The sequence below is a fragment of the Oryza sativa genome, chromosome 11, assembly GCF_034140825.1.
Source record: "Oryza sativa Japonica Group chromosome 11, ASM3414082v1".
In the NCBI taxonomy this organism is placed as follows: domain Eukaryota; kingdom Viridiplantae; phylum Streptophyta; class Magnoliopsida; order Poales; family Poaceae; genus Oryza; species Oryza sativa.
This window is the reverse complement of record NC_089045.1, coordinates 11589883-11602828: the sequence shown is the minus strand read 5'-3', so window position 1 is coordinate 11602828 and position 12946 is coordinate 11589883. Positions and strand designations below refer to the sequence as shown.

At 39.8% G+C, this 12946-nt stretch overlaps 1 protein-coding gene across 1 annotated transcript; it reads left to right on the top strand.

Moving 5' to 3' along the window:
- The first annotated feature begins 10954 nt into the window (after positions 1-10954).
- Positions 10955-12653, top strand: LOC4350323 (phospholipase A1 EG1, chloroplastic/mitochondrial). The gene has a single exon (XM_015761159.3). The coding sequence runs from the start codon at positions 11057-11059 to the stop codon at positions 12437-12439; it is 1383 nt and encodes a 460-aa protein (XP_015616645.1). The 5' UTR covers positions 10955-11056; the 3' UTR covers positions 12440-12653.
- Positions 12654-12946: the final 293 nt, after the last annotated feature.

The following is a 12946-nucleotide window of genomic DNA, read 5'->3' as shown; positions in this document are numbered from 1 at the left end:
TTGATGATACTAGCATAAAGGAAACTGATTTTAATACAAATGTCTATGATGATGTTCACTCCGATTCCTCTCCATCTGATTGCTCTATCTCTCCATTGCAAAAGATGGGAGTGGACATGTGCGGGCTAGCTCCTGAGGAGGTAGCTGAGTCTAGACTGGGAGGCCAGAGAAGGAAGAAGATGCCCAGGCTCGACACAGAGGAAAAATGATCTTAGTTTCTCTGTGTGTTTCAGCAGACCTGTATTTTAATTTTATTCATCATGTAATGGTCTGTATTTGGGCAAGAACTTTTGTGCTCTGGCAGTTGTGTGGCCCAGTTGTGTGCACCCTAAGTACTTGGGATATTTTCTTTTTACAGACTGGTTGTGCCAGTTCTAATTATTTCAGTCTCTTTGATTCATTTTTCCATGAATAATTTCAAATCTTGGAATGTGCTCTGTTGGAATATTAGAGGGATGAATGCTGAATCCAAGTTACTCTCGTTAAGGCAGAAGATTGAGGACAGTGGTTGTCAAGTTTGTTATATTCAGGAAACTAAAAAAGATCACTTTAATCTCTCTGATATCAGGAAGTTTGCCCCAAAGAATTTTGATAGTTTTGCTTTTGCTCCTTCTAATGGAGCGTCAGGGAGGGACTTGATTGTTTGGTCATCTCGAGTTTTTGTGGGGGCAGTGGTTGAAGTGAACCTTTTTTCTATCACCATTGACTTCACCTCAACACAATCTGCCCAGACCTAGACCCTGACATGTGTTTATGGCCCTTGTAGTAGCCTTGAAAGAATAAATTTTGTTTCTTGGTTTAGGAATGTTCATATTGGTGATCAGCAGAATTGGCTTTTCTTGGGAGATTTCAACTTCTATAGATCTGTGCAAGAGAGAAATAAAGATGGGGCAGATACGAATGACATTTTTATCTTTAATGACATCATTAGCTCTATAGAAGTTGAAATCCCTCTTAAAGGACGAAATTTCACCTGGAGCAACATGCAACATAACCCTCTTCTTGAAAGACTGGACTGGGTGTTTACTTCTGGACTGGGTGTTTACTTCGGCTTCATGGTCTTTGGATTATCCCAACACAATAGTGATGCCTTTAACCAGAAACATCTCTGACCATGTGCCATGTGTAGTGAAGATTGACACAAAAATCCCAAAATCTCCTATTTTTATATTTGAAAATTACTAGGTGGAGATGGAGGGGTTTTCTGATATTGTTCAGGCAGCTTGGTCTTTAGATCCTGGTTTTGATGATCCTGCCAAATGCATCTCTTTTAAATTAAAAGTGTTAAGGAAAAAGCTCCTAGCTTGGAGTAAAAACCTGTCTAAACTAATGGGACTGTTAAAAAATTGCAACAAAGTGGTGGACTTTCTGGATTTAGTTGAGGAGAACATAATGCTTTCAGTCTATGAGTGGAAATTCAGAGAAACAGTAAAAGTGCAAATTTTGAAATTATTGGAGTTTAGGAAAATCTATTGGAAAAAAAGGTGTACCAATAGATGGATGATGCTGGGGGAGAAGAATACAAAATTCTTCCAGTCAATAGCCACTGAAAGATTCAGACTCAACACTGTTTCACAAGTGCTAAATCACAATGGACAGACTGTGCACTTGCATGAGCAAAAGGCATCCCTTTTTCATCACAGCTTCAAGAACAGGATAGGTGTTTCCAATTCCCCACAGATGGCTTTTGATCTGGAGGCTCTTTTTGACAGACATACAGATTTGAGTAGTCTGGTTGATATGTTTTCTACTTAGGAAATTGACAGTCTCATCTCCATTTTACCAGCTAACAAAGCACCTGGACCAGATGGTTTTAATGGCTATTTCATGAAAAAGTATTGGCACATCATAGCTCAAGATTATTACAGACTAGTAGCTCATTTCTATGCTGGATGTGTTGATTTGGAGATCCTAAATAGCTCTTTTATAACCCGGGTTCCAAAGAAAAGCTCCCCAGAGACTGTCAATGACTTCAGGCCTATTTCACTCATGGGAATAAGCCTGAAAATCCTAACAAAGTTAATGGCTGATAAGCTTCAAGGGGTGATCCTCAAACTGGTGAGTGATAATCAATATGGTTTCATTAAAGGGAAAACCATACAGGATTGTCTTGCTTGGTTTTTTGAGTATATTCACCAGTGTCAGCAGTCTAAGAGGGAAATTGTTCTCCTGAAGTTAGATTTTGGAAAAGCCTTTGATACCATTGAGCACTCTGCAATTCTCTCAGTTCTGCATCATATAGGTTTTCCACCAAAATGGATTGAGTGGGTACAAAAGGTTTTTTCTACTGCATCCTCTGTTGTGCTATTAAATGGGGTGCCAGGGAATTCTTTTATATGCAAGAGAGGGGCCAGGCAAGGAGACCCTCTCTCACCTCTACTTTTTGTGCTGGGTGCAGAGATGCTGCAAAGGATAAACAACAAAGCTTTCCATTAGGGTCTTCTCTCAAAGCCAATTAATGAAAGTAGTGGTGATGGTTTTCCAATCATACAGTATGCTGATGACACTTTGATCTTGCTAAAAGCATCCCAGAGAGAAGTCTTCTGTTTTAAGGCTATTTTAAACATGTTTGCTCAATCCACAGGCCTTAAGGTGAACTTTGATAAATCAAGCTTATACCTACTCAATCTGTCACAGGACAAAGCTGATTTGTTAGCTGGCATTCTGGGATGTCAAATTGGTTCTCTACCTTTCACTTATTAGGGATTGCCTCTGGGCACCACTAGACCTAGAGTGGTGGATTTTGCACCGTTAGTGGACAGGGTAGAAAGAAGGTTGACAGCAAGCTCCATGATTCTGCCTCAAGGAGGAAGATTAACATTGATCAATTCAGTTCTTTCATCAATCCCAACCTACTACATGTCTTCGCTGCAGTTACCAGTTACAGTCATCAAGGCCATTGACACAGCTTGAAAGAACTGCCTGTGGAGAGGGAATAACCCTTCTTCTACAAGGAAATCTCTAGCCTCTTGGGACAGGGTGTGCACCCCTAAAGAGAAAGGAGGACTAGGAGTGATTAACTTGAGAGTTCAAAACACATCCCTCCTCCTAAAACACATGGTCAAATTCTATAATGGTACCGATTTACCATGGGTAAAGCTGATCTCGCAAGCATATTATGATTCTAAAGTTCCACACTTGATGGTGAATAAGGGTTCATTTTGGTGGAGGGATATCACATCTCTCGCAGACATCTTCAGGGGAATAGCCAAATGTGAAATTAGGACAGGAACAACTGCCCTTTTTCTGGAATGATCTATGGAATAATAATTTTAAATGCACCAGCTACCCCAATCTTTTTGCAGTGACCATGTATAAAACTGATTTAGTGAAAGGTATGTGTTCAAGACCTTTAGAAGATTCTTTTATTCTTCCTCTCTCAGATATGGCATATTCTGAATTCTTACAGCTAGAGGAAGTTCTAGGCAATCTGAACATACAGTCAGGAAGGGGGATACTTGGAGTTTAATTTGGGGTTCAGACAAGTACATAGCTAAGAAATTCTATAAGCTCAACTTTGCTGCATTGCAGCCCCCCAGACCCATGATTTGGTTGTGGAAAAAACAAAATGTGTCATGAAGATAAAAGTTTTTGCCTGGCTCCTATTTTGTGACAGACTCAACACAAGAGATATGCTGGATAGAAGACATTGTGCCAAAGAAGATGATGACCTCACATGTGTATTGTGTAATGCAGATCACAGAGAAACAAGGTTGCATCTTTTCTTCTCCTACCCTTTCAACATCAGGTGTTGGCAGCATTTGGGAATTGAGTGGGATCATAATTTGGAGTTCTTCCAAATGATTGCCCTAGCAAGACTAAAGTTTGCTCAGAGGGGCTTCTTGGAGATTTTCTTTCTAGCAGCTTGGCACATATGGAAGCAAGGAATGGTTTAATCTTTCAGAACATTCAACCCTCCTTCCAAGCCTGGAGATCACTTTTTATGAAAGAAGTTCTTCTGCATATGTGCAGAATGAAGGATCCTTTAAAGCAAATTGTTTTTAATTGGTTACAAACCTTATAGTCTTTGTTGCGGTTTCTTTCTGTAACTCTGTAACCTTGTAAATAGTTTTTTATCTCTATAAAATCACACTACCGGGCGAATCCCTGGCAGTAATTTCATTAAAAAAAGGTTTGTGGTTAAGGATAGAGGATCTCATGTTATAATCGATAGTGGGAGTTGCAGCAACTTTGTGAGTTCAGATTTGGTTGAGAATCTTGAGTTGCCTACACAACCGCATCCTCATCAATATTACATCAAATGGTTCAACTCTTGTGGTTAGTTCAAGGTAAATAGCATTGCGAGTGTAAAATTTTCGATTGGAAGTTACCATGATACTGCAAATTTTGATCTTGTGCCTATGCAAGCATGTTCTTTATTGTTTGGTCAACCATGGATCTATGATAATAATGTTTTGCAATGTTGCGACACAATGAGTTTCGTGTGTTTTCATTTTCAGAGGTAATTGCTTAGGTGAAGGAAAAGAAACCGAGCTTAAAGAATGCATGGATGATCAAAGAAGTTGATTGGAAACCAAACAAAGACCTTCTCCAAGTTCTTTATTGTTTGGTCAACCATGGATCTATGATAATTATGTTTTGCAATGTTACGACACAATGAGTTTCGTGTGTTTTCATTTTCAGAGGTAATTGCTTAGGTGAAGGAAAAGAAACCGAGCGTAAAGAATGCATGGATAATCAAAGAAGTTGATTGGAAACCAAACAAAGTCCTTATCCAAGTCCACTCCTACCTCACCACGTTATTTTTGTCCACAGAAGACAAGAGATAAAGTTCTATAGGTTTTGGATTCGGTTCGGGACTCCTGACAGCATCAACTTCAAACGGACCTAGCCGCTGATCTATAAAGAATGTCGTAGCCCATGAGTACTTGTTGCAAAGCTTATAGAGTCTACTTTCAGATGGTTTTTGTCTCACGTCAAAATTCCCATCAAGCTGTCGGGAATTTGCAAAACAAGCCACATACCTCATCCAGTCCGTATCTGATTTGGGTCTTAGGCCTTTGTAATTGTGTCGTGGGCTAAACCCAAGGGGGTGTGCGCCATAGGGAAACCCTAGGATGTCCAAATCAAATTTATTCAGTAGCCATCATAGTTTAGAATTGGGTTTTACTTAGATTATTTCTACCATTGTAGTTTCGTCGCTTGTTCGATTTGTATCCTATTCATATTTATTCAGTAGCTATCATAGTTTAGAATCAGGTTTTACGTAGATTATCCGCCATTGTAGTTTTGCCGCTTGTTCGATTTGTAGAACCCCAAATTCGAGTGATAATTATTCATATGCAATTGAGTTGCTATTTACCTTGTTATTGCTTGTGTTCTTCAATTCGCATGCATGGTTGGCCTTCCCGGAGAGGTCAACCGGGTTTCGGCACGGTTGATAACCAGAGGGGATGTGGTGGTGCGATTGCAGTGTTTGGATCGTGTTGTTCAGAAGACGGATCGTGTGTGTCAAGTTTCCACCAATTCGATAGTTATCAATACCTATCGGAAGACCGAGATCTAGTTACCTCATCATTTTATAAGCTTTCCAACAAGTACTCATGGCCTTGAGATTCCTTCTAAATCAGCAGCTAGGTCGGTTTGAAGTTGATGCTTTTAGGAGGCTCGAATCTGAATCCAGAACGTGTAGACCTTTATCTCTTGTCTTTTATGGACCAAAAGTAACGTTGTGAGGTTGGAGTGGACTTGGAGTAAGTCTTTGTTGGGTCCCCAAGCAAATTTTTTGTTCATCCATGTATTATTTATACTCGGTCTCTTTTCCTTCAACCAAACTATTATTTCTGCAAACGAAAAACATGAAACTTATTATGTAGCAACATTTGTTCAAATATATAATAAGTAATTCTTATAACATATGCACTTTGATTGATGGATACATAAGGTAATCATGATCATATACGAGCAAGTTGTATCCTCATTATACAAATCTAATCTATATGCAACTGAAATAGGATATTACCTCTTATCGAGAGTCTGAACCAGTATAAATATGTATGTCATCATCTATATACTTTTGATTTTATGCATCTTATAAATTATATTGCCGAACCAGAAAATCGACAGGAAGAGAAGGAAAAATGTCTCCTACGTAGTGACCCTCTTAATGACTCCTACGTGGCGACACCACAGTTGAAGCTATAACGCGCGTGCGTCGTGCCTCGGCCGCAAACTCGCTGCGTTCGTTCCGTTCTCCGGCCCCGCGTTGAATCCTCGCAGCTGTGGCCCAACAGAGCAAGAAGAAGCCAAACTAATTTAATTAAATTTATCACTACATAAAATCAAACCAATAAATTAGTCCCACAAAATCTATCTAGTCAATATATCCTCGCAGTTGCGGCTACCTGCACAGGTATGCTTCATCAATAACCGATTAAATTAATTGGGACTATTATTAATTAATTAGGAGAAGGTCAACACATGTATGTATAGGAGAGTTTGTGTGCGATAGATGGCGTAAGGTCCTAGTAGAAGCTTGGACCACATTTTTCAGCCAAAATATTTTCTTAATCGATCTCTTTTGGTCAAAGCAATAGTGCGATCGACGTAGATGGCGCGTACTTTTGTGGCGTCATGCGTGCTGTATTGCCTAATAAGTGGCGATACGTCAGCTGAGTTAATTACTCCCTCCGGTTTTAGTTTAATTGACGCTTTAGACAATGACACCCTCTATAAAATATATCTTTGACCTTATTTTTCTATTATAATATATACAATAAATAAATGCATGTTTACTTTTATTATAGTGTTTTGAAAGGCAAATCTATATATGTTTTTCTAGTTTCTTTAAACTAAGTATTTTTAAAATTATTAATGGTCAAAGTTATAAAAGTTTAACCTCAATCTTATCCAAAACGTCAATTAATATAGAACCAGAGGGAGTACAGTACTAGTCAAGATGCATGAAGAGCCGATGAAGGAATTAATTGGTATTTTGTGGATGTTTTTCATGTGTTTGATCCATAATTTCTAGCTTTCAGATTTATGTTTGGAATTTGAATTGCTGTTCCATTTTTTTTCCCTTGAACATGAATTGACCGTGATGTTTTCGAGGACCAAATGGAAGGCAGCTAGGTTGAAACACTGGTGGTCGGTTCGTTAGGTTTATATATAGTGTTGTCATCCAAATGTTTCTCTTCTCCCTTCTTTCATATGCTTTAGTGGACTATAGCTGTCCTGTCTCATATAACCGTATCTGCACGCATACATATGCGTATAGTCTGCAGTATACCGATTTTAATCATTGGAAACGAGTATAATCAATGTTGAACCTAGAAAAAAAATTATTAACAAGGGTCTCGATGTGCTTATAATTTAACAACTACTATAATGATTAATATGACTAAAATAGTTTAAAATAGACAAGCTACCTAGTATCATCTGTCTTGTTCAATATATGTATTCTACTGAGCGGCATTCTTATATATTGTATCTAACACCGAGTTGCTATAATATGTAGAAATGTCGCTCAGTAGTATACATATATATTGAGAGATGTGTACTCGACCATACTGGCTAATGCACACGATAAACAAACAAAGACCAGTGATAAACTGGTAATACTATATGTATATCAAAACTTGATTAACGTTATATATAAATATTTTTGGAGACAATTAAGATTTAAAAGCAAAAAAGAGAACTAGTATCATTTTAACTAACTTTAAAAGAAATGCAACCATAAAATTAACTGATCACAAACCAGATTAACTGATTAACAAGTCAAAACTAATTAATTCTATCAATGATTCTGCTCAATTCAAAGCATATTAACTGACTAGCCAGTCCAAACTAATGCAGGACCAAACTAAAGTTGTCCATAAACACAAAGACAAAACGAGGAAATTTATTACACATGCGGTAGTCACGACTTAATTTGGCCCGAATTTCCGGCGGTATGTGTACGGAATGCCGTGTCGCTGAACCAGTAGCAGCTAGCGGATCTGATCTGCGGCTGGCCGGCATGCAGGAGGAGAGAGAGAGAGAGATCCCAGCAGCTAGCAAAGTGAATTGAATTGACAATCTAGCTACTCACTCCGTCCAGAAATTTTAAACTTTCATACGTACGGCGGTCTCTTATTTGCTACTTTAACCGATGCTCCCTCTATTCTATAATAAGTTTATTTTTTTCTCCTATTTATCTCAAAATAATATTTTTAAATAATCATTGCAACAAAGTTTGTAAAAATATAAAATAATTGTACTGAGAGTAAATAAAGTGAGAAATAGTTATGTTGATATTTTATAAATTAAATTTATTTTAGTCTTTTTCATATTGTATTTGTATATGTGGGATGAGTAAAAATAAACTTATTTTGGTACGGAGGGAGTAATATCTATAAAAAAATATTTTAAAATAAAAGAGATGTATATTATAGTAGATTGTTTAAAGATAAATCTAATAATACTTTTACGTCAGATTTTTTCTATTAATAGTTAAAGTCTAATAGGTTTGATGTAAGCTTAGTTTGAGACATCGAGAAAAAAATATTAGCGCATAATAAGTTAAATGCTGACTATCATAAATTTAGAAAATGAAGTTAATTGATATTTTAAGAAAAAATTTTAATTTAGTAGTTCGGAAAACGTTAGCAAGCAGTCCTTCCGAGAAGCGGGCTTTATGGACGCAGGCCTTTAGCATTGTTCGAAAGGGCTTTGTATTTGTTGGCATAAAAGTAGTAAACTAGCAGCTGCCCCTGGTAGTGGGCGCCACCGGAGGCAAAAGAAAAAACGGCCACAGAATCTCACACGTACGTACACATATGAGCCACATGGAGACATGGGAAGCTGACCCCGCAACCGACCATGCCCATTTAGCAGATGACCACCTACAGTTTCCTGATATTATTATTATACCACCTATCTCGCACACTCTGGTGCCTGCTGGTGGGTGTTAGTGGAGAAGAACCTAGCTTTTCTGTTTAATTCCTCCCCTTTTCTATCCCTTTTTTCCAACACTTTTTTTGGAATGTGCATATCTGCGTACATGATTTAAGAAGTTTGGATAATGTTTATTCTTTTATTATGCGTCGAAATTCTATATTCTATATATTATGCGGTACTCGATCGATCCTCAATGGATATATATAGATATGTCTGCTACCGAAAGGAATATATGATTAATCGAAAGTGAATACTCAATGTTCTTAATTATCTAGTCATTGCGTGAGAAATGGAACGCGTTCACATTTAAGGACATTTCTATCGTGATGTACATCTGTTATTACATTAATTATACTCAAAGCATGTGGCTTTGAAGGAAACCATCAGGTAGACTCTCTTGTACATATTCCTCTGTACCACTTGCTGATTATGATAAGGTGAAGGACGTTTCATCCTATACCTTACCCTCCAATAGATTGTGCCCACAAGGGTCGCACATTGTATACCTTATTGGCTTGATAATAATTGTCACATGCATGTGCTTAAAACTAAGGTGGCTCCACCTGTGAGCTCACTTATAAACAATTCTGAAATGGGCCTCAAATTACCTACTTAAATGATCAACATAATTGGATTCATCGGACAACACAATTACAAATTGATGAAATTCAAATGTTTGTGACACATTGATCGACCGTGCTCAAGTCTTACGAAACATTAAAGCAGTGTACATTCCAAAAATATAAATACTCCCACCATCTCATAAGATTCACTCTTAAAATATTTGATGAACAATTAATATAAAATAAATTAAATTTCATTTGGTGAAAAACAATATTATTTGATTACTACTTGAGATTAATTTCCTATGGTCATCGTTTTGTTGCTATAAACCCTATAGATGTGAAAAATAAAATTTTAGGAGTAAATTAATTTCACTTTGGTCTGCAGTTAAAAAATTCACTTTAATTTGGTCAACTTTTATTTACCGAAATTTCACATTGGACTAGAGTTAGACTTATGTTTTTACTTAACACCATATATAGTTATCATCATTTGCACTTTGGACTGGGTTTAACAAATTACAAATAGTACAATGATTGTAGATATGATCTCATTTCTTTTTTGTGTTAGAAAACTTAGAATTCAACAATTTGTACTTACACTACAGTTGGGTATTGTAAAACATGTAATATCTTTTCTAGAAAAAATAGTTCTTAAACTCAGTATTTCTCCAATTTTGTTTCTAGTATAAGAGTTGTGAATGTTCATATATATATATATATATATATATATATATATATATATATATATATATATATATATATATATATATATATATATATATATATATATATATATATATATATATATATATATATATATATATATGTATGTATGTATATGTAGTAGTGTTAAGTGAAAACATGAGTCTAGCCCTAGCCCAATGTGAAATTTTGGTCAGTAAAGAAGGTCCGAAGTGAAGTTTACTCAAAAATTAGTTTTGCAGAGAGTACCAAGTTTGATTATGTCTTATACTATGAGATAAATTAATGGAGAAATAATATAAAGTATAGCAACTTAGGATCAAATTAAACACATCCTATTACAAATCTAGATAGAGGTTTGTCTAAATTTATAGTACTCTAAAATAGCTAATCCGATTCCAAATTATTATATTTTAGTATAGAGGGAGCAGTACACTAACACAAGACGATGCCGGATCACTGAGACATTGTATATGCAAATACCTGAGGACTAAAGGGCCAAAAGGGGAAAGAAATACATACGAGTGAAAAGGACGTAATAGCCCATCTCTATCTCTCTCTCATCTTCAACGCTGCTCAAGAAGCCAGTCAAATCGCCGCGGTGCAACGTGCAAGATGTGCGCCTTATATCATCAGCTTGCTTTCCTTTTCCCTCCCTTTCTCTTTCCAACCCCTGCCACCCAACACGTCTCCCTCTCCTTCCCTCTCTCCACAAAATATGCACCACGCGCGCGCCGCGTCCTCCTCCTTCCTTCTCTCTCCTCCCTCCGCCTTCTATAAATAAGCTCGAACCTCCCATCCCCCTCTTCCCTAACCCCAACCTCCGCAGCAAGCTCCACCACTTTGCTTGCTGCTGCTCGAGCGCTCGATCGGTCTCCGCTCCAATGGCGATACACCTGACCAACCCTCCTCCGGGGCTCTACGCCACCAAGACACCCTCGCAGCAGCAGCAGCAGCACAGGCCCGCGGGTAGCCATGCCGCTGCGGCGGCGGCGGCGACGGTGGCGATGCCGCAGACGGCGTCCGCGGCGTCGTCGAGCGTGGCGGTGAAGAAGAACATGAGGCAGGCTGCGCCGGTGGTGGTGGCGAGGAGGAGGACGACAGCGGTGGAGAGTGGCGGAGTGGCGTTGGCGAGCGTGTGGAGGGAGGTGCAGGGGGAGAGGGATTGGGAGGGCATGGTGGAGGGCACGGCCGAGGAGGAGCTGCACCCGCTCCTCCGCGGCGAGATCGTCCGGTACGGCGAGCTGGTGGCGGCGACGTACAAGGCGTTCGACCTCGACGCCGCGTCAAAGCGCTACCTCAACTGCAAGTACGGCAAGGCCCGGATGCTCGACGAGGTCGGCATGGCCGGCGCAGGGTACGAGGTCACGAGGTACATCTACGCCGCGCCCGACCTCGCCGCCGGCCCGCCGTGCCCGAGCCGGTGGATCGGGTACGTCGCCGTGGCCACGGACGAGGCGGTGCGCCGCCTCGGCCGCCGCGACATCGTCGTGTCGTTCCGCGGCACGGTCACCGGGTCCGAGTGGGTGGCCAACATGATGAGCTCGCTGGCGCCGGCGAGGTTCGACCCGGCCGACCCGCGCCCCGACGTGAAGGTCGAGTCGGGCTTCCTCTCCGTCTACACCTCCGACGACGCCACCTGCCGCTTCACCTGCGGCAGCTGCCGGAACCAGCTCCTCTCCGAGGTGACCCGCCTCATCGCCAAGCACAAGCACGAGGACGTCAGCGTCACCCTCGCCGGCCACAGCATGGGCAGCTCGCTGGCGCTGCTACTAGGCTATGACCTCGCCGAGCTTGGCCTCAACCGGGACGCCCGCGGCCGCGCCGTGCCGATCACCGTCTTCTCCTTCGCCGGCCCTCGTGTCGGGAACACGGCGTTCAAGGACAGGTGCGACGAGCTCGGCGTCAAGGTGCTCAGGGTGGTAAATGTGAACGACCCCATCACCAAGCTCCCCGGCATCTTCCTGAACGAGAATTCTAGGGTTTTGGGAGGCAAGCTGGAGCTGCCATGGAGTAGCTCATGCTACACACATGTGGGAGTGGAGCTTGCCCTAGACTTCTTCAAGGCGAGAGACCCAGCTTGTGTGCATGACTTGGAAGCATACTTAGGGTTGCTCAAGTGCCCTAAGGTGACAAAAGTGATGAAAGAAGGGGAGGATCTCTTTAGCAAGGCCAAGAAAATTGTTCTTGAGCAAAGTTTTGACACTTGGAGGTGGCAAATGGCTGCAATTCAAGTTGGTGGCTTGGTACAAGCCCTAGGAATGTAGGCCTCATACGGGGTTTTGTTTTTGTTTCCCACGATTTTTGAGGGAAATGAAGGCTCACATACCCTTGTAAATTGAAAATTTTTTGTGGGGGTAAATCAGGTAGATCGAAGACATATATAGTGGAAAACATACAGAATATATAGGACATTGTTCATGAATGTAAGTTAACCAATTGAACACAACAAAGTATACTGATTATACTGAATATATATTACTCCTTGGCGTCTATGTATTCAAGTGTTCTTCGATTTTTAGTTCTTGTTACTAATCTAGCAGTTTTTGCAATTAAATCATAACATAACAAAATAATAATGATGATAATAATAATAATTTTTATTATAAAACAAAATGTGAATAATTAATGTACGATTAATCTTGATATGAGATAGCCTAAAAACACTATAGTTTTGACTACTAAATTTTAATTCCATAATTATGTTTGATCTGAATCTTTTTTTTTTCGTGGCTAATAGAACCTTCAAAAATGTGACACGTGATGTAAAAATT